General features: G+C 34.3%; 2 protein-coding genes across 2 annotated transcripts; one reads left to right on the top strand and one right to left on the bottom strand.

The window, feature by feature from the left end:
* Window positions 1–854: 854 nt before the first annotated feature.
* LOC101249746 (protein SAWADEE HOMEODOMAIN HOMOLOG 2-like) lies at window positions 855–6,950 on the top strand. The gene is made up of 9 exons (XM_004245102.5): window positions 855–1,228; window positions 2,586–2,671; window positions 2,773–2,818; window positions 2,909–3,044; window positions 4,304–4,367; window positions 5,816–5,867; window positions 5,992–6,135; window positions 6,336–6,455; window positions 6,551–6,950. Exons 1-9 carry the CDS (start codon window positions 1,175–1,177, stop codon window positions 6,614–6,616), a joined length of 768 nt encoding a protein of 255 aa, XP_004245150.1. The 5' UTR covers window positions 855–1,174; the 3' UTR covers window positions 6,617–6,950.
* A 1,226-nt stretch (window positions 6,951–8,176) lies between these two features.
* Window positions 8,177–20,548, bottom strand: LOC101249392 (casein kinase 1-like protein HD16). The gene is made up of 16 exons (XM_004245344.4): window positions 19,929–20,548; window positions 19,113–19,244; window positions 18,957–19,030; window positions 18,814–18,883; window positions 18,654–18,709; window positions 18,475–18,546; window positions 18,266–18,360; window positions 18,054–18,120; window positions 17,833–17,962; window positions 9,604–9,822; window positions 9,385–9,527; window positions 9,123–9,297; window positions 8,965–9,055; window positions 8,732–8,892; window positions 8,440–8,628; window positions 8,177–8,363 (listed from the first exon to the last, which is right to left on the bottom strand). Exons 1-16 carry the CDS (start codon window positions 20,190–20,192, stop codon window positions 8,304–8,306), a joined length of 1,998 nt encoding a protein of 665 aa, XP_004245392.1. The 5' UTR covers window positions 20,193–20,548; the 3' UTR covers window positions 8,177–8,303.
* Between the last annotated feature and the right edge of the window lie 1,136 nt (window positions 20,549–21,684).

The raw sequence follows: 21,684 nt of genomic DNA on the forward strand, positions 1-21,684 counted from the left end.
TGACCTCAATTATTATCTCAAATTCTTTATTAAAATGACAGTCCTTAGTTTAGAAGAAGAAAAAATGACCACTTTTTTAGTTTATAATGGAATCATCCTACTAATAAAACTAAAAAGCATAAAGATACGACGGTTGGCGGAGAAGACAAAGAGGGTTGGATTTAATTTGTTAGAGAAGACGACAAGGGTTGGGGTGGGTGGGTGGGGGGAGTTCTGCAAAAGTAATTTTTTTTTAAAAAAAATAATTTAGTCCTCTCTAATAATTATTTGGGCAAAAATGTCAGGTGTCATTGATTCATTGACTAATTTTTAGTTTTATTCAAAATTCATTGTTAAAGATTTGTCTTTGTGTCAAATGATAAATGTCCTTATTTAATTTTGTACTTTGACACGTCATCAACGAATGAGTTACACTCACTTTAAATTTTTTACTTATTGTGAAAAAATGTCAAAATGACACAATAAACTTGAAATAAGGTGTCTAAAATGAATAAAATCTAGTTAATGTGCCCAAGTGAAAGTTTGTGCCAGCTTTAGGGGGCCATCAATGAGTTAGACCTATTATTTAATTCGAATAGTCAAATGAAATAGAAAGTCCTATAAAAAAAAATATCTTTCGAAGGTTATTTATATTGACTCAATTATATAAAATAGAAAATTTCATAATAATTCAAGTATAATACGAAAGAAATCTTTTGTAAAGTTTTAAATCAAACCGAAAATTAGATGAGAATCATGAATCAAACACTTAATAAAAAGTAATATTCACATTACTAATCCTTACTAATTTCTACATTACTAATTTATGCATTACTAATCCCTACATTATTGATATTTGTACAAAACAGCCCCTTAATTTTAAGTACATTTTTTATCTTAATTTTTTTTTCTCAATAATATCTCATTCAGAAGATATGAAGAGGGTAGGAACTTGGGTGAAATTTATTTGAAGGTTCCCCAAAATAGTTTCGAAGTTTCTGAAATGTTCTTTTCTCCATCTTATTTCTGCAATATATATTTTTTCCCCTTAAATTACTCCATTCTTGTTTGAACCCAAACACACCCCTAAAAAATAGGAAAACAGAACACAAGAAGGCGCTCAAAACCCAGTGTCACTCAATTTCTACCATTGTTAAAGAGCTTTTCGGCGATGACCCTTTGATCTTATCCTTCAATGGAGCTTCGTCCCAGACACAGGCAACCATTTTCTGGCTTTACAGAAGCGGAGGTGCTTTACCCATTTCAAAATTTTGTTTTTCTTGGTCCCATTTTATTTTTTCTTAAAAAAACTTTTTTTTAAGTTTGGCCTTACTGGGCATTCGAGACAATTGATCGTTTATATGTATGTAAAATTTTCTGTTGCAGTAGAATAATCAAAATATATACGTCTCCCTTTCCAAAATTGTATTAGAGAGCATGCAGAGTTAAGACATAGTAGTAATATTATTAGAATAGATGAAAGGTTTTTGGATGATGTATGACATAATCAGCAATTTTTTTGTGAACCCTTTTTTTAGAAAAGAGCTTATAGTTGTGTCATGTGTGTTTTGTTAAAAGTGTTTGAAACCCCTATTTCTTTTTTTGGCTTAACTTGAAGATTGTATTTATTTCTCTTTGGGAGTCTTTATAAGCTGTCTTATTAATTGGTTTTATGTATGCGTATTGTCTGGTCTAATTCATGAAGATGGTTGAACATATTCTATACTGTGCTGCACTCAAGGGTGTGGCTTAGTGGTCAAAACTTAGACTAGGCAATTCTTCCTCTATGTCCTGCCCTTGGTAGACAAGAGGTACTTGATACCTGTTACTGGTGGGAGATGACAAGTGTACCGTAGAATTAGTCGAGGTGCGTGAAAGTTGGCCCCGACACCACAATCATAAAGAAATAAAAAACTCTATAGTGCCCTGTGGAACTGAACAAAGATTGATGTAGTTAGGGTTTGTTTGGTAGCTGGTTAGAATTGTGCAGGTATAATTTATCATATTATTAAGTTGCTTCTTAACTAGCTACCAAATGACCTCTTAGTGCTCTACATCACACAGTTGGTTTGGCTTGCGGAAAGGGTTTTTGGTTTTATTGGGGTGTGGTCCTCCTTCCTCTTACCACTAAAATAGAATGCAGGACAGTTGGTTGATAGTATAAATTAGAAGTTGTGTAAAATCTAGGTAAATGCATATTTCCTTCTACTTAATCAAAATTTTAATTTAGAAGTTGTGGTCTATGAAGAGTTGTGCAACCAGCAATACGTTAAGGAAGTTAATGTTGAGCCTTAGAGGTCCAATATATCTACAAGGTGAATGGCGTATTAATATGCATACTTGAAACAGTTTACATTTTTGTACAAGATTGGACAAAATAAAAAATGATCACTTATAACAGCAGATGCGAATAGCAAATAAAATGAGAGAGGTTTACCTCGATGATATCTCTGTTGGCTTCTTTGGGCATTATGAACTAGCTGTTGTTTGAAATTTGCAAAATGATGTGCATCTGCAACTTTAGCAAAACATATTGGAATTAATAATTTTGTTTAGTTACTATTTTGTAAATCGCAATTTTTTCACATATCTTGTTATTCAAGCAGATTGAGAAAATGGAGAACGAACTTAAGCAATCAGAAGAACATGATTTTGACCAACATTTCTGCAAGAAATTGGCAGGGGCTTTCAGGTGAGTTGCACTTTCTACATCATGTTTTGTTTCTTGTTGAATGATCAACAACAATATTTTATATAAATTTGTCATCAACATATTCTTTTACATTTTTGCAGTCACTCTAAAGGTCGTGCAGGAAAACCAATCGTGAAATGGACTGAGGTTCATAGTTCAATGTACTTATTCCCGTATCTGATATTCTTGGTTGAATGTCCTTATAGAACTAAGTCCTACTATTTCTCTTGAATTTAGGTCCAAACTTGGCTCCAGAATAGGCAGAAAAGCTGTCTCTCAAAGTATAATTCAGCAGAGGCTAAGAGGAAACTGCCTGATGTGACAAAAGAATGTTCTTTAGAAGAAGAAAAACAAAGATTTCATATGCCTGAAGGTGTCAGTTGATCTATGTTTGTTATGAAAGTAAATTATCTGACATAATAGTTTTTAATGGAACATTGTTTTGCGGGTGCAGAAATTCCCTTCTACCTCTTCTTTCTTCCCTGGCTGACCATTTGAAAAGTTTAGAGTTGAGACTAAAGCACTACAAATGTTACTCTACCGCAAGAATATAATAATGTATATAAATTAAGGATATCTCATGCCTTCATGTTTAATAATCACTATTTCAAAAAAATAATTGTTTTGTTCTTAGTTCAGAAATTTTGTTAGAGTTATGCATTAGTTGATATTGTATAGTTTATTTTTGGATCAGTTGTCAAATTAACTTTTGCAATGTTACTCTATGCGGAGCCTTTTGACATCTCTAAAGCTCCAAGTACATTCAGCAATTTAACATCCCCGATATTAAACTGATTGTAAATATTTGGTCTTTCATTCAGTTATCCATGTTAGATTTTCCTCTACGCATTTGCCTCCAAGTTCTTAATCTCTCTTAGTATAACTGGATTTGTTCCTCTATCTCATTTGTATGGTGACTTATCCTTGAAAGATGCTCAAAGTTACTTCTCGTGAATAGTACCTCAAACACCAAGCACGGAATTCAAAAGTTTCACTTGCAAAAAGAATTTCTGTCAGTTGTATGATCTGTGATAATTCTGCGTGAGACTGATCTTCTTACAGGATGAGATGGAAATATACCATGCCTTCTATCCTTTGCTATCAATTCATAATCCTCCCTGTATTGCTGTTGTTTCACAAGTTCACTCAAATGACAAAATTGTTTCATTTCCTTTTGGGTCCTGTTCTGTATGCCATACTTTTTTCGTAGTTTTCTTTGTTCATTAAGCTACAGAGAGTCAAACTATTTTGTCTGTTGTGCTCATTCTGCCTTACTTTTGTCTCCTATTCTTGCCAATCACTTTTATCAACTCTAATGGAAGTCTTAAGATTTATTTAAAGGTACATTCTACTTGTCCTTGTCAAAAAAAAAAAGTTACATTCTACTCGCATTGAATGTCAATGGTGAAGGAGAGACTGTTTGTTGGTTTCCTCCATCTGAAAAAGTATACTTCTTTAAGGATCCAGTTTGTGAAAATCTTGTCAGTAATTGCTAAATAAGGAATTACCTAAGGACATATTTCATTGTTTTGAACCACTCTCTTTTGCCAAGTAATTAGTTCTACTTATGCTCCCTTCACTTCTAAACCTGCTAATTTTGTCACTTACATAGTACAACAAATTCTTTTCCAGGTAAGAAGATTCCAGATCTGTCAGACTTACAATTTGAGGCTAGGTCTTCAGTAGATGGGGCGTGGTAAGCCTACATTAGCAAGCCAGAACGTCTCAACTTTTTTCTTATCAATAAAGATGATTACTGGCTACACGACCACTTTAGCATTAACTTTGGATGCATTTTCAACTTTTCTGCATTAAGCCATTAAAATGAAATGCAAGAATGGAATGCTGTTTGGATATTTCTGTTTCTAGACTCTCTTCTTTGACCTGTAAAAAGAATCTAAAAATAAAGAAAAAGAAATGATAGAAAAGAAGAAAGTTTCTCTTTACTGCTGAGCAACTACACTGGCACCATTGTGAAGTCAATATCTCAAAGGGTTCCATCGGAATGATGTTATTGTAAATTAACATCTATTCACTATCTTAATTTTCTATTGTTTATTTTTAGGAGTTTTCTCTAAATTTTTGGTGCTTTTCCTTGTGAGAATTGTGGTCAATGATTGTTGGTTGTAAAATATTTTACGTTTTAGAGCGCAGCTGTATTACGATCCTCCCTTCCTGTAAACATGCAATATGGTGAATGTTAAAGGAAATGTATTTTGAAGTTCTTACTCTTTGGTCCTTGATAGCTAGAATTATCCAAGCCCTTCTATCACCATTTACGGCTTAGGTCATTAAATTTTGTAGGGCTACCCAACATATTGTTCCTTCAGAGCTGATGCTTGACAATAACCATCTAGTGTCATGTGGCACATAAGGTATGGAGGTCGCGGGTAAGGATAGATGGTTAGTAGGTAGTTAGGGGTTTTCTCATTACTAGCCTTTTCATATAGTCTTTGGCTTTTTGTACCTGTTATCACATGGTGTTATTGTAGTCTTATTTTTAATACCGTACATCGTCAGTTGTTTACAGTGCTTCAATCATTGCACTATTGTTGGTTCACCTTGTTAGTTGCTATATTCTCTACACTGTATTTACTCTACTCGAACCCGGGGTGTTTCGGAAACAACCTCTCCTCCTCTATGAGAGGTAAGGTCTGCATACACTCTACCCACGGGTGTTGTTTCTTAAGAGGCTTTTGCTCCAGAATAATTACTCACGAAACCAATGTTTTTAGATTAAAATTGGAGCTTAAGTCCCTTTTATTTTGGAGCTGTTTCATGAATTTCTTAGCAGACAACAACCACGAAATGTAGCTTGATTCATACCTGTCAATTCAAAACTGAAATTCAAGAATTTTGGAAGAATTTTTCTTCATCAAACCTTAACCCTCAACAGACAGGCCCACATTATCCCGTTTACAAAGAAAGGAGCAAAAGAAGGGAAGGAGATATCCATGTCCTAAACGCTGTATTTCTTGTGTGTTTGAACTGAAAGTTGATTCACAGTGGTGACAATCTGCTCTTACTCTCATGAAAGGCTAATGATTTTTTTGTTAATGCTTTAGTACTACCTAGTATTTTTCACTTTAATGAATGCATCTGTTGGTGGGGTTAATGAAGTAAGATGCTTATGGTGTTTGACAGGTACGATGTTGATACATTTACCTCACACCGGTTTCTTGAATCAGGAGAACCTGTAAGTAGTGCAAATTGATCGAATTTGCTGCATACTTGAAGGAGATGTTAGAAATAACACTAGTCAAAATAGAATCCAGGAAGTGAATGCTGCTTGACATTTTGTGAAATATTATGTGCTGCAGGAAGTTCTTGTGAGATATGTGGGATTTGGACCAGAGGAGGACGAGTGGATAAATGTAAGGAAGTCAGTCCGTGAACGATCTGTAGCTCTTGAAAATAAAGAATGTATCAAAGTCAGGGTTGGGGATTCTGCTTTGTGCTTCCAGGTACCCCTGTTCTTCCATCCACGGAAATCTCTTTTCCTATTGTTCTAGGAAAAGAGATCAACTAGAAAAGCGAATAACTTCTTGGGCTAGTGTTGTTGATAGAGTGTAAAATGAGACTATAAATTCACCATTGTGGCCTCTAGGAGGAAGATAATATTTACTCGTTACAGTATGGGTTTTTCGTATTTTGATTTAATCAGGAGGGGAAGGACAATGCTAGATATGTTGAAGCTCGTATTCTAGAAATTCAAAAGAAATTTCATGACATAAGGGGCTGCAGATGTCTCTTTGTGATTCAATATGATCATGATAACACACAGGTGCGTATTCATAACTCGAGAATATCTCCACATTAATTATCATGTTTCATTGGAGATGATTTTATGTTGTTACATTTTGTTCTTTCTTGCTTCAGGAAATTGTCAATTTGAGGAGACTGTGTTTCCGGCCAAGCATATTAAGGCGTTTGTCACAGATTTAGTTTTTGAGTATGTTTGGTGCAGCCCACATGTTTTGCCTTGGCGTTGCACATATATTATATTATTTTGCTCCTTGCGGCCATATTTAATCTTAGACCAATATATATATGCTTAGTTCATAATGTAGCTGGAGATCATATGCCTATTATATCGTATATCCGTGTTCTGGAGGTTGAACAGTTGTGTGTGTCAAACCGTTTCGTATAACTCTTCTAGGTGGTCAGTGCAGTTTCAAGTTTTGGAAGAAATGATATATAAAAGTGCATTTGTTCAAGTGTATATTGAGTATTTAAGCACTCATACAACCATGCCTAATGCACTTATTTTTTGTTCTTATTACTAGGAATTATTTTCTTCTTGTTCCTCAATTTTATTACTCTCTTGGCTATTTTGATGTCAATGTTTCTCTGTTCTTACCATTTTCGTTTGAACCTCTTTCACTTTATATATTTTAAATCTGTTTTGAAATATTGTTCTTGGCCGGAGGGTCTATCAGAAATAATTTCACAGGTTAGATTTGTGGTATTGTTACTACTAGGAACAAATATTAAGATATTCAGATCTTGAAAGCAAACGAACTTGATTACTAAAATTACAATGATTAAGATTAAAGACTTTCATTAAGTATAAACAGATGAGGCTAACTTTGATCATATTATGACATTAACTGCCACATAAAACAAGGTGGGTTAACATTCCAATTTGTAATTCTTCGATGTGAAATCAAATGAAAAGTAAATAAAAACAGAATTGCTAATTAGAAGGAAGACAATGCAAAACCTTGTTGCTAAAAAGAATCACAATATTTTAGATATATGTAGAATGAACATAATTGGTTTATATTGGGGTGATTTAGAGAGTTTTATTGAGAGTTGTGTGAATCGTACATGATTTTGTGAAGAATTTGTTAATATTTGACAATTTTTAACAAAAGAAATAATGTTGTCAAATTTTAAATAATCGAGAGATGTTTTTTCTGTTAAGAAAAATAATTCAAGTATGTATTTCAAATTATGGTATAATTTAAGAATATCTTTGACGAATCAAAATAGTATGCAATTCAAATTGGTCAATTTATCATGAGAAGCTAAGTATTTTAATTTCTTATGTTTTGCTAAGAAGATCTACCTTAAGTAGCAAAAATGCTCATTGAACTCAATTTATCTATTTTAGAATCTAGGTGAATAATACTAACTATTCAACAAATTTGATTGATTGATACAAGTTATGGTAAACTGATGAAAAATAATAGCCAATTTTTTTAAAGGTATTTATTGTGAAATAAGATAAATAAAAATTCTGGAAAGAATGGGATATTTTTTAGTATGAATAGTTATGCAGAATAGCAAAGATTTAGGATATATTAGGTTAGTGCTATATAGTGTAAGAAAATATAGTTCGCGATTCTTCCTATTGGCCTGACTTGTATAGTTGGATTGATTTGTATAAATTCAGAGCACAATTCAATTTGTGATTGTATAATCTAGAATTTTGTATATGTTTTACTTTAGTTATTTGTATATTATTTATATAAAAATCACCTTGAACAAAATTCTGAGAAATTCTTAAATTGAGCTACATTCACTGCAGAAAGCATGTGAAATCAAACAAAGTTTTACATTGTAGCTAGTGCTTCTGTTAGAAGATTGAGATTGAAGTATTTTTGAAATTGAATTTGTAGATTGATGGTTAAGAGTCAGTTGGTCCATAACAAAGGGCTGAAATGTAAAGGTTGTTATCCCACTTCTCCTGCAAACAGTAAGATGGATACGTATAGTTAGGTCCAGAAAGAGGGAGGGAAAATGATTGTAAAGGAAAATAGGACCTTGAGATGAGTGATTGTAAAAGCACTCGTACGAACTGTCTCTTGCGCCACATTCACACCTTCCTTTGTTGGAAGACTTAGAACTACAGCAGTTTGATCCATGGTTGCCGCAGTTGATGTGATACGGTAACCAGCATTCCACCTCTTATGAATCCCTTCACTAGGATACACAAAATCTAATTCCACTACCTGATACACACACAATTAATCATCACACCATTACACAAACAGGATTATATTTGTAACATAACAATTGCATGCCCATCTACTTTCTCCATCCATATAATAATACCTGGTGAGAGAAGCCAACCCCACGTGACATAACAACTGCCCATCTACCTCTTCCTGCAGTTGCCATAGACGTAACATAATACCCATCCTTCCATCTTTTAGCGATCCAATCGAAAGGAAATGACTCCGTCACTTTGTACGTCTGTTGCACATATGGACCACCTGTGATCACATCAATTATTTACTTCAGTCATATAACAACTGCGTACCTTGATTGTTCAAAATTACACTCACCCTTTGACATCACTATTAAGCACCTCTCATCATGAGCTCCTGCAATGGAGCTAATAAAATACTTCTTCTCCCATTGCTCAAAAATCCACTCCTATATATATTCACACATATTAGAAATGATTATTTTAACTGAAAACAACGGGAATGCTATTCAATACCTTGGGAATAAAAGAAGGTGACAAGTAATGAATTTGGGATCGGAACCCAGTCCCTTCATCCAAAACTAAGAACCAAGAGTCAAAACAACAAGCAACACCACTGATGAACAGTCCGTCCCTATGTCCTATCGCAACGTGCTGAGACACCCTCGTATCATCAACATTACAATGATACCTATATATAATTGCAATGCACTTGTTGTATTAATTACACCAGCTAATGAAACACCAACAAATATCAGGAACAAGTATATATACAAACCTTTGCTTCATAGGGCGACGGGCACTGAAAACAGTAATCCATTGTCTTGCACGCATTCCAATCCGTACTTTCTTCTTTGTTTCTTCATCCTCATCGACTGCTATACTAACTCGTCCTCTCTTCTGTCCGACTTGATAAACAAGCTTCAATAACATAAAATGGGTTACAAGATTCTTCGAATTCAAGATAACATGAGGGTTTTGAAGATGTCAAGTATACCTTCTGTGCACCATCAGTGTTGATTGGTCTGGTGTCCGGATTTGGACCTACTATCTCGTCGAACAATGAGATATACTTCGCATAATTAGGCTCCTCATCAAACTTTAGGTTCACAACATATTCCACAAACTGTTTAAATGCAGCAGGGCAGAAGCAGCAAAGTGTTTCTGGAGAAGTTGACATCTTTTTCTTACAGACAAGGAAATCTTTATTATCACCCTACAAAGATCACAATCATGTGTCACCAAACAAGCTATTAAAAGTAATACAACATTCAAGAGGTGGTTCAAGAAACTCTATGCGTTCGACCTTTAAGTTTCTTTAACCACATAACCTAGCACTTCTGTTTAATGTAAAATCAGTGGGTTTTATATAAAAACTTTATGCCCCGCATGAAACATATCGGGTTCATATGGACCGAATTGTAACGACCTGTTCACGTCGTTATAGAAATCCAACGGGGAAAGAATTGGGATCTGAAAATTTTTTGATAGTAACTTGAAATTTCCTAGCCCAGTCTAGATTTGGACGAAGTCGGAGTAAGTGAGGTCTAAAGAAATCTGGTAAAAAAAACGAGAGATCTAATAATGAATTTGATTGCATGAGCGGATATCTAAGGCGTTAAGGAACCCATACGACCTTACAGAATTGAATTCGGGTGTTCGAAACTGATCCTAGCGTGAACGGGTTGTTTTTGAATGTCAAAAGTTGAGGTTGTATTGTGAAATGGGGGTTTGGAAATTAAATTTAGCTCTCTGTTTCCGTGCAAGCCACATCGGCGGGACCGCTGTGGTGGGATGGGGGCCACCATAGTGGGACAACCGTGACTTAAGTTGGAAATAATCACCAAAAAACGTTATTTTATGAAAGTTTCATTTTTGAGAACTAGGAGACGGCCCCAGGTGATTTCTTGATAGTTTTCCACGACTTTTGGTGCTATAGGTAAGGTTTTAACTCTCCAAATCCATTTTTTGATCCGTAGAATGTTGATTCTTGGTTAAATATTGTTGGGAAGGGTTTAGACTGAATTTAATGGTGGAAAAAAGCCCTAGCTGCACCTTAGGATCATGAGTTGGGTCTTTGGTTATTGGATTTGTTATAATCCGGTTAATAAGACCTTTGATTGTTTATCCTTGCATATATTAATTGTTTGTAGACCTAGAACAAGCGATAAGAATCCGAAAAGCGAAGATTCAAGTGCTTTAGGGGATTCAAGCTTAGATTCGAGGATAGGTAATAGTTTGATTTCATGTTTTGCGTGATGTATGTTAGTAATTGCTCATTGTAATGCATGTATTTGTGAATGAAGCCTGTTGATCAAACCTAATATAAATGAGTACGAATAAATGATCGTATGCCATGAACCAACACTTGATTATATGATTATGAGAATGTGCATAGTGATTGTGGTATGATGATTGGATCGGGTGCCACGTTTCAACGCATATATTGGATTGGGTGTCACGTTTCTATATACAAATTTGGATCGGGTGCCACGTTCTGGTGCATATATTGGATCGGGTGTCACGTTCCGACATACTAATTGGGATTGGGTAGCATATTCCAGTATACTAACTGTTTGGGTATGAGTTCCATGAGAGGATCATGAATTGGGTTTCATGAGAGGACCATTGAATCTTGTTGTATATCTACTTGTGATGATTATATTTATATCTAGTAATGATTGATGTTGGAAGTTTCTATATTGCTCTAAACTGATACCAAATGTGTATATATATTCTGTACATGTCATGTTTACCTTGTTGTGATTCTTATATATGTTGTGCTTACTGGGATAGCAGCGTGATCCTACCAGTACATTATGGTTATGTAATGATACTACACTTGCTCTTTCTTTGTTGAGCATAGGGCATATTCAGGAGACTAGTGTCAGGCCACAATTAGGTGACTATTGAGCATGACCAGATTCAAGGGAAAGTTAATTCTTTTAGGCTGCCACAAATCTCTCTTATTTAAGTACACTCTTTTCGGACTTAGACTAGTTCTTTAGATATTGTTATATTTTAGCTTTCGGGATTGTATCCCTATTTCTTGGACTTGCGAATTGTTAGAGTTTTCGTACAATGAGTCAATGACTTTCAGGTTCTAAAGTTTGAAATTTTTCATTAGTTATGGTTCGTTGTTTTTAGTTGAACCCTTGGAGTTTATGGGAACTCCATTTTAATTTTCATTTAAACCTACTTTTATATCCTTAAATGCCTTAGTTTCTACTCCTTTCGTGCTATGACTTGAATCCAATTGGTATCTAGGTGATATAAATTGGTATCCAAATTTCTTCATTCTATTTTGCATCTAGTAGTTATTGAGTTGTAAAGGTGGAAACAACATCACCAACAATAGAAAACGTGTCCTTGGAAATAGGTGTGTTCTCTGGCTCACTGTGGGCATATGATCACTACATACAATCATGAGTTTATTATTATGGTATTAAGGTTGTCTTTATTCTTCTTGGGTACTGAATCTCATTCTTAGGGTTTCCTTGTTGACTGTCATGAGCTGCTTGTAAGATGGATAAGAGAGAGTGATTGGGGTTGAGTTTGTGACATATCAATTCAAGAGAGACACCGATTTTGGTGGTCAAGATCCCTCTTACTAACTGGAATCAAAGAATTAGTAGATTTGTTCCGCCCAAAATGGGAATGGACTAGGGTTGTGAACTTATAATCTGTGATCTCATCTTGAGTATCGACTAGTAAATGCACTACTCATGACTTGTGAAACATTTTATAACTTATTGTATGGAGAATTATGCATCCTGAACTTTGAGGGATAGGAGGAGAGATGAGTTCATGTATATAAAGCAACATAATGTAATTGTTGCAACCTTTAAGGCAAATTTTTGTTTAATCCAAATGTGGTACTCTACTTTTCTTTAGTCCAGAAGAGCAGATTCGTCGTGTAGTGAAGGGATTAAAGTCAGATTTGTAGATTTAATCTTATTGGTAGCTGTTTTAGCAAATATCTTTTCAGGAAGTGGTTTATTTGGTGACGAAGGTAGAAGGGAGTGAAGTTAGAAGACTTTTCTAAGGTGAGAACATTAATGAAGTTTTGTAAGGAATCACTAGATAATGAACACCATTACATGAAAAATGCATTTAGTATTGTTATCGTATCATTTATGGGTTGCTTAGTAGATAATGAAATTATGTTTCATGAATTAAGGTTAGTATCTCTACTGTGATTTCTTAATTGAGTATATATCAAAGAGGGTCATGATATGACTACTACAATAGCAATACTATTTACTTGGTTAAGTTATCAAGTGTGTTAAAATTGTAGAAAACCTGGGCATGTGAGAGGAAATCTGCAAGGCCATGGAGACCGGGAAAATGGTAATTTAGGTAGGGGAGCAGTGCTGCTAGGTTAGTAGGTTTCCCGTCAAGATGACAGGGCTTAGTTTTTTATGCCTTTTTGGGCAAGACCAACAATGAGGTGTCTGATGTAGTGGTCACAAGTGCTACTCTTGTTAGTGCCTGGATGTCTATTTTTTTATTTGATTCGATATCTACTTATTCTTATATGTCTGTTCAGTTTGCTTTGGATTTGATATTATTTGTGATGTACTTGATGCCCCTATCCATGTTTCTACCCTAGTTGAGAGTGTCATAACCACCCATGTCTATCGTGTTTGTCCTATCTTGTTTATACATTTTCAGACTTAGGTTGATTTGGTGATTTTGGATATGATTAACTTTGATATAATCTTAAGCATGACTTGGTTGTCTCTATACTATGATGTGTTAAATGTTAATTCTAAATTTGTTGACTCTAGAGATCCCTGGTAGGGAAAGGTTAGAGTCAGAAGGGTTGTACAAGCCTAAGCTAGCTAAGATCACATCCTCTATTTGGGCTAAGAAACTGGTATGACAGAGTTGTTAGGCTTATTTTTCTTATGTTCGAGATGTTGAGGTTGAGTCTCCCTCTATTAAGTCTATTCATGTAGTGTTTGAGTTTAAGGAAGTGTTTCCTATCGATTTGTCTAGTATGCCTTCGGATAGAGATATAGATTTCTCCATTGATTTGGAACAAGAAACTCGGCCCATTTCCTTCCCTCCTTATCACACGACTCCAGTAGAATTGAGAGAGCTTAACACTCAAATCCAGGAGCTTCTTGATAAAGGTTTTATTTTTTTAGTGCTTACCTGTGGAATGTTCATGTCTTGTTGTTAAGAAGAATGACGGTAGTATGAGGACTGATGATTTCATTTTAACCTATAAAGGAGTTAATTGATACCAGAATGACAAACTTATGTATAAAGAAAGTTTTTTATTGAGTATATTTGGGCGAAGGAAATTGAAAATTTTAGTAAGAAAACATGTATAAAAATTGGATTAGTCCTTTGAATTTGATGAGTATACCTAAGTTTAATGTCTCATGTTGATAAAAGTCTAACTGGCATAATGGTATTTAGAGTTCATGATGGATTGTGATGGGATTCAACTATATAGTAAGATTGTTGGTTAAGCCATTTTGTATAGTTACTACGACTTGCGATTATCTAAGTTTGTGGTATTCTAATATTTGGTGAGTAACGTGGTTGTATGAAAAGTTTTAAGAGATGGTGTGATACCACTCGAATCGAATTTAGAAGAGCGAGAGTCATAATGAAAAAAATAGTGAAATATATTACAACCTCTAGAGAGAGGCGAGAGAAAGTATATTTTATTTGATTACAAAGGCTAAAAAAGTATTTCAGAAGGGTAGATAATTGGGTTCAGAGACGTGTGATTTCCTTTGTTTTATTGTGGCTATGGTGATAGTGTCATGGGTCTATCAAATTCGTTAAAACTATTGAAAAGAAAATGAGAAATGAGTGTATATACATGCATTAGCTCGAGTGTGATGATAAGTGCTTGTTTTGTTTTGAGATTAGTAGTGAGTGCGATTGAACTTTTAGCGAATGATACTGTAAGATCGATGGAGATACGATCAATGATAAGTGAAGATCCATGAATTCATAAAAATCTTTAACGTACAAGCTAATGATTATAGATAAGGGGATTGGGTTATATAATTGAATTTACACTTTATATTTTTCATTGTAAGTCTACATCTATGGTGATATATGTTGTCAAGTTATGAATTCGTAAGATGAGAAATGATCAGTTGTATTAGGTATTGAGAATTTGAAAAGACTTACACCTAGGTTGAGTAGTAAAATTTATTACTTTTGATTGTTAAAGTACCTAATGAAAGTTTCATTTAAAAGTGTTGGGTAATAATAAGGTAAATGGTTGGAGCGTTTATGATGGTTGTGAGTATGATCCTCTAGCTATGCCCACGTGTGTCTTTATTTTTGTGGGTGGATCCCTAGTTGTATGAGAGATTACCAATCTTGCGATATTCTTTTGGTTGAGTGGGAATATAGGGAAGATTTGGTTATTTTAATGACATATTTGGTGTTATCTTAGAGTTGTCAAAGTATTTTTGTGGTTCTACATGTACCACCTTGATTATGAGAATTTATAGAACAACTACAATGCGTAGTTATGTTTGTTAATATTCATGTTGTCATCGAGGTCATGTATCCATTATGTGTGATTGAATGTGGGGATCATTAGGACCAGTTCTAATGTTCATAAGGGTAATCTACAATTAGAATTACTAAATCTAGCATTTTGATAGTGTTGTTAGAGGGTTTGTATACTTAGACATATCCCTCAATGAGTATATGATGTCTAAAGGTCAATTTCTTATAAATTAAGATCATGGGAATTTATGTGGTGAGATAGAGATGTTAATAAGAACTATGATTGTTTTGGTATTATGAGTGTGTGTTGGTTTGTTCATCCTCACTTCTAATCGTAGCGACTATGAATTCGGAATTTTATCATGTTTAAATGTGAAAGGATTCATCCCAATGATTGTGTCAAGGTCCTTGATAACATGTTACATACATGTGTATGATCAACTGTAGTGGTTGTTTGGAATCGCTTTTTTTGGTAGTTAAGTTTACTTACAACAATATTCATCACTTGACTATTGAGATGACTTTATTGAGACATTGTATGAAAGGATGTGTAGATTACCCATATAGTGGTTTGGTCGTGAAGGTGTAAAATCTTTGGGAGTTTATTTGGTGAAAGATGATCATGATAAGGTGAGAAGTATCCAAGGTAAGCTTCTAGCAGCCCAAAGTCGATAGAAAAAGAGTGTGTGACAAGTATCCTCAATTATTCGACGATTCATATACTAATCTACTCTTGCTTTAACTCTTTTCTTCCTAGTTTGTCACACGCGGACGAGTGATGGGTAAATTGATGTCTATTGTAATGACTTGTTCTCGTTGTTATAAAAAACCAACAGGAAAGAATTGGGACCAAAAAATTTTTTTTGGTTGTAACTTGAAATTACCTAGCCTAGTACAGATTTGGAAAAAATCAGACTTAGTGAGGTCTAGGAAAATTTGGTAACAAATATTAGATCTAATAATTAATTTGATCGCATGAGTCATATAGCTAAGACGTTAGGGAACCAGTATGATCACAAAATTGAATTCGGGGGAAAAAGAACTCCCAAAACTGATCTTAGGGTGAAGGAGTAGTTTATGAATGTCAACGGTTGAAGGTGTGTTGTGAAATGGGGGTTTGAAAATCTAAATTTAGCTATTTGTTTCCGTGCAAGGTGCCATGGCGGAATAGGACCGCCATAGTGGGATAGTCTAACTCGGAAATAAATCCCAAAAATATTATTTATGCAAGTTTTGTTTTTGAGAGCTAAGAGACAACCGCAGGTGATTTCTTGACAGTTTTCCATGACTTTTGGTGCTGAAGGTAAGGTTTTCACTTACGAATCCATTTTTTGATCCGTAAAACATAAATTTTTGTTTAGATATTGTTGGGTGAGGGTTTTGGACTGAATTGGATGGTGGAAAGAAGACCTAGATGCATCTTAGGATCATGAGTTGGGTCTTGAGTTATTGGGTTTGTTATAATCCGATTAATTAGACCTTTCATTGTTGATCCTTGCGTATATTAATTGTTTGTAGAACTAGAACAAACAGGAAAAATCCAAAAAAGGGAAGATATTAGTGCCTTAGGGGATTCAAATTTTGATTCGAGGTAGGTGATGGTTTGATTTTAGTTTTTCCATGATGTATATTAGTAATTGCTTCATTATAATGCATGTGAATGAAGCCTATTATTCAAACCTAATGTCAATGAGTATAAAAATATTATTGTATGCAATTAATTAACACTTGATTGTATGATTATGAGAATATACATTGTGATTGTGATTGTGATTCTGATATGATGATTGGATCGGGTGTCACGTTTCAACACACTAACTTGGATTGAGTGTCATGTTCTAACATACTAACTTGGATCGGGTTCTACATTTCGACGCATATATTAAATAGGTTGTCACGTTCCAAAATATTAATTGGGATCAGGTATCACATTTTGGTACACTAACAGTTTGGGTGTGAATTCCATTAGAGGACCATTTAATTGTGTTCCGTGCGAGGACCTTTTAATTGTGTTGTGAATCTACTTGTGATGATTACTTTCATATTTGATGATTATTGATATTGGAAGACTATATGTTACTCTAAAATGATAACTAATGTGTAGATATGTTATGTACTTGTCATGTTACCTCATTGTAATTCTAATATATATTGTGCTTAATGTGATAGTCGTGTGATCCTACCAATATATTATGGTTGTGTATTATACTGCACTTGCTCTTTCTTTGTTGAGTGCAGGACATATATATGCGGCTAATGATAGGCCTCAGTTAGGTGACTACTGATCGTGACTGGATTCAAGGGTGAATCAATTCTTTCAAGATGCCATAGATCTCTCTTGTTTAAGTCCACTCTTTTTGGACTTAGATTAGTTCTTTAAATATTGTTATGTTTTAGGATACGAGATTGTATCATTATCTCTTACACTTAGGAATAGTGTTTTAGTACAATGATATTCAGGTTTTAGGGGTTGAATTTCCATATTCGTTATAGTTCGTTCGTTTAGTTGAACCCTTGGAATTTATGGGAAATCCATTTTTATTGTCATTTAAGCCTTCTTTCGTATCTTTAAATGTCTTGTTTTGAATAAATTATGTAGTTCTTGGTTATTTAATTAGTATGAATGGGTATCCCACCGAAGAATTAGTGTGGATATCAATCACGATGGTGTGAGTCGTAACACGAGTGTTAACATTATATCTACCTTTGTTGCGTTCCAAGTTAAGAAAATGCTAACCTGATATCCCTGCCAAGGCAGTCTACCCTGGAGCAGAAATATGAGTGTGTAAGCCAACGATTCTAGGTCATTCCTCCGACTTCCAGTTCTTCCGAGGTGAGCATGCACACTAGCATACCTTAAAGTTCCCCTTAAGCAATAATTTTTTTACTAGTCAGTGAATGCAGTTCAAAATTGCAAACCAAGACATGCATATAAAGAATAATTGTTAACTACTGTACCTAAATATATCAGGCCTCTGGTCATATTTAACATGAAGACCACTAAAAGTATCACGCCACTTAGTTGCTGCAACGCTCGAACACGTAAACACTTAAATTGTTGTAAAATAATAAAACATGATCATAATTGCATAATTTTAATGTAAAGAAATGTCTAATAGTTGTTGAATTCATTTTCTTTAATGATATAAGCCTATTTATCCATGTCATACCTAATCCAAGGTCAACCAGAAATAGTTTTTTCTCATCAGGAGTTCCAGGTTTTCCAAGAACAAAATTTTCAGGTTTCACATCTCCATGTATATACCTGCAGAACAATAGCACCATCATTACAATATTATTTCAGGATAGAAAATTTTTGCCTAAGATGAATGATAAATTTCAGTCTGTAGTAGGATGATAATTAGAAATTCATACTTACTCCCTAGAGTGCAACTTTTCAAGTATGGATATCGCTTCAATGGCAATGCATGCTACCATTTCAATAGACATCCTGAAATGGACATTGTAAGAATCAACAGAATGAATTTCAGGGACCATCTCCTCAGGATATTTCTTTATCAAGGCCCCGTGATTTTATAAATATATAATGGAGCTTACATATGAGCATTGTTGTTCCACACATCCAACAAACTAGGACCAAGCATATCCATGACCTGCACTTATTGAAAGCATTGTTGTAATTTCATAGAGATTGAAAATGAAATTTAAAGTAAGACAATCATAAAGTACTTTATAGTACAATAAGAAAATCACATACCATAATGTAGTAATCATCTTGACGCCCCTTGTAATATACACGGGGTATCCCATGACAACCACCAAGAGTACTATCACAAACACCAAATGCCATCAATCACATGACAATATATACAAAATAACAAAGGGAGTAAAAAGACTTACTCATAGACTTGCCACTCATAAGGAGGTCCATAGTTGCAACCTTTGCTACTTTTATGCTCAAATTTTAAGGCAACCTAAAACCAAATATAATAAATCAATCAACAGCAGTATCAAAGAGATCTTCATCCTATTGGAAGTCGAGGGGTATAGAGGTACCTCTATAGCTCCGGCACCATTTCTTTCGTGTGGATGTGGTGGACTTAATCGACGACCTACATATACTTGACCAAATCCTCCTTCACCAAGCTTTCTGTCAATCTTATAAGGTGGTGATTCACCAACTTGGATCTGTTATAATAAAAGGAAATACCATAATTGCAATGTTCAATATGAATCTTTCAACACGAAAGTAAATATATAGACAATTAGACACAACCTTCATTGCTTATCAGAGAGCACATCAATGGAAAAATAACAAAAAAATTGTATTTATTTCCGTACACAATAATACAGGAAATCATACTCATTTCCCCTATGCACAATCTTATCAGAGACCACATCAATGAGAAACAAAAAATAAAATCATACTAATTTCACCACGCATAACCGTATCAAAGACAATGTCAACGAAAAACAACAAGGGAAATCGTACTCACTTCCCCTGCGCATAACCTTATCAGAGATCATGTCAACAAGAAAATAATAAAAAAGTCATGCTAATTTCCCCTACGCATAAACTTGCCCCCAAACCTCCCCCTCCAAAAAAACATACCCTACTACATATCAAAACATAAGAAATTCAACTTTTCATTATCATAAAAAATAAGATCACAGAACAAAGAACAGAGGGAAAATAGAAAAAATGAAACAATATAATACCAGGAGGCCTAAGCATGGTGTAAAAGAACATATGCACCTAAACAATACAAATTTTCAAGCATTGTTGAATTAAATGAGGAAAAACTGAAATAGTATGCATATACTACATTATCAGAGACAAAGACACAAAAAGAAGAGAGAAGAAAATTGTACCCTTTTTGGAAGTCGTACAAGGCTTCCTTCCTCCTTATCTCCTAAACCCTTATCACCGCTCCGACTACCATTTTCATCTTCATCCATTCTCTTTTCTCCGACCTCGTCTTTCAAAACCCCTACTCCTTCCTCTACTTCTTTCTTATCTGGTTCACTCATTTTCTTCACAACATTCTCCTCCTCATTAATATCTACCAATACTACCTCTTTGTTCTTCTTGTTCCTTTCTCCAAGCGTGCTATTTCCTCCACATTCTATCCTCATCCTCGTTTTTCTACTGGCAATCCTATTCTTCTGTTAAAACAATTGATCAACAACCTCTGCGCGCACCGCTACACATTTGATGTATATTGATCATCCATCAACTTGTGAAAACCCTAAGTCTACCTTTATCAATCAAGAGTTTTCTTTTTATCTAGACTCTTCCGCTTGCTAAAACTCAGGAGATTCTCAAGAATAGAATTAGAAATTAAAGAAATTTGAGCAATCGACAAATAATCATTCACCGATGACTCAGAATTTTTATAGAATTAGGGTTTGGATCTGTGGAGAAAAAATGGAAGAAACATAGAAATTCCAATTTAATAAGAGTGAAAAACAGGGAGACGAAGAAACAGAAAAAGAGTGAAAATACAGAAGACAATAGGATAGAAGTGATATTCTTTTATGTTTTTTTTATAATAAAAGGTGGAAAATGCTTATCAAATACCTACTTTATTTTATTTATTACAATCTTAGAGGATTTCCTTACTTAAAACCTTCTCTCGACCCAATTTAAGTGATTTATTTTCCTTTTAAAATTTTAAAAATAATTTTACACATATCCTGGACAATTTCTTGTCAAATACTAAAGATAAGGACATTTAAGTTCTCGATTAAATCAATAATTCGAATGGATAAATGAGTAATTAGGTTAATAGCTCGAGTTATTGCTTTATAGTTTGGTCTCCGTGACCACTTTTTGTTATCGGGTGAATTGATAATCTACAGTAATTTTTTATATATATTATACTTTTATTAATTAATTTTCTATGTATACATACATTTGGGATAATCTCTTATCAAATATTGAAGATAAAGACGTACAAATTTCCGATCGAATCGATAATTAGGTTAATGACTTGAGCTATAGGTTAATAGCTCGGTTGATTCATTATTTTATAGTAATCGAATGATTGATTTGAATCTCAATTTAGTCATATTTTGATTCTGTCACGACCCAGACCATCGTTATTGACACACACACTAACTCTCCAGTGGAAGAATTATCACAACAACCCAAACTGACAAATTTTATGAAAACTAAGGCCTTTAGAGATACGAAAGTAGGTTTGAATGACAATAAAAATACAAAGTTTACATAATCTCCAAAGATTTAAACAAATTACTAACCAAACTAATGCGGAAGAACAACGCTAGAACCTGTAAATCATTGTACCAAAACTCTATTAACGATAATTCTAAGAGCAAGGGATACAACCTCGAAACTTAACAAAACCTTAAACAAATAGTTTGAGTCCGAAAAGAGTGGACATAAACAAGAAAAATCCATGGCAGCCAGAAAGAACTGGCTCACCTTTGAATCTGGTCACTGTCAATAGAAACCTAGTTGAGGTATATTAATAGCTGCCTAAAGATGCCCTGTGCTCAACAAAGATCAAGCAAGTGGCGTGTAAGTATACAACCACAATATACTGGTAGGATCACACGTCTATTCCAGTAGTCACAACATACAATAGAATTACAACAAGGTAAA

The sequence above is a fragment of the Solanum lycopersicum genome, chromosome 8 (assembly GCF_036512215.1).
Source record: "Solanum lycopersicum chromosome 8, SLM_r2.1".
In the NCBI taxonomy this organism is placed as follows: domain Eukaryota; kingdom Viridiplantae; phylum Streptophyta; class Magnoliopsida; order Solanales; family Solanaceae; genus Solanum; species Solanum lycopersicum.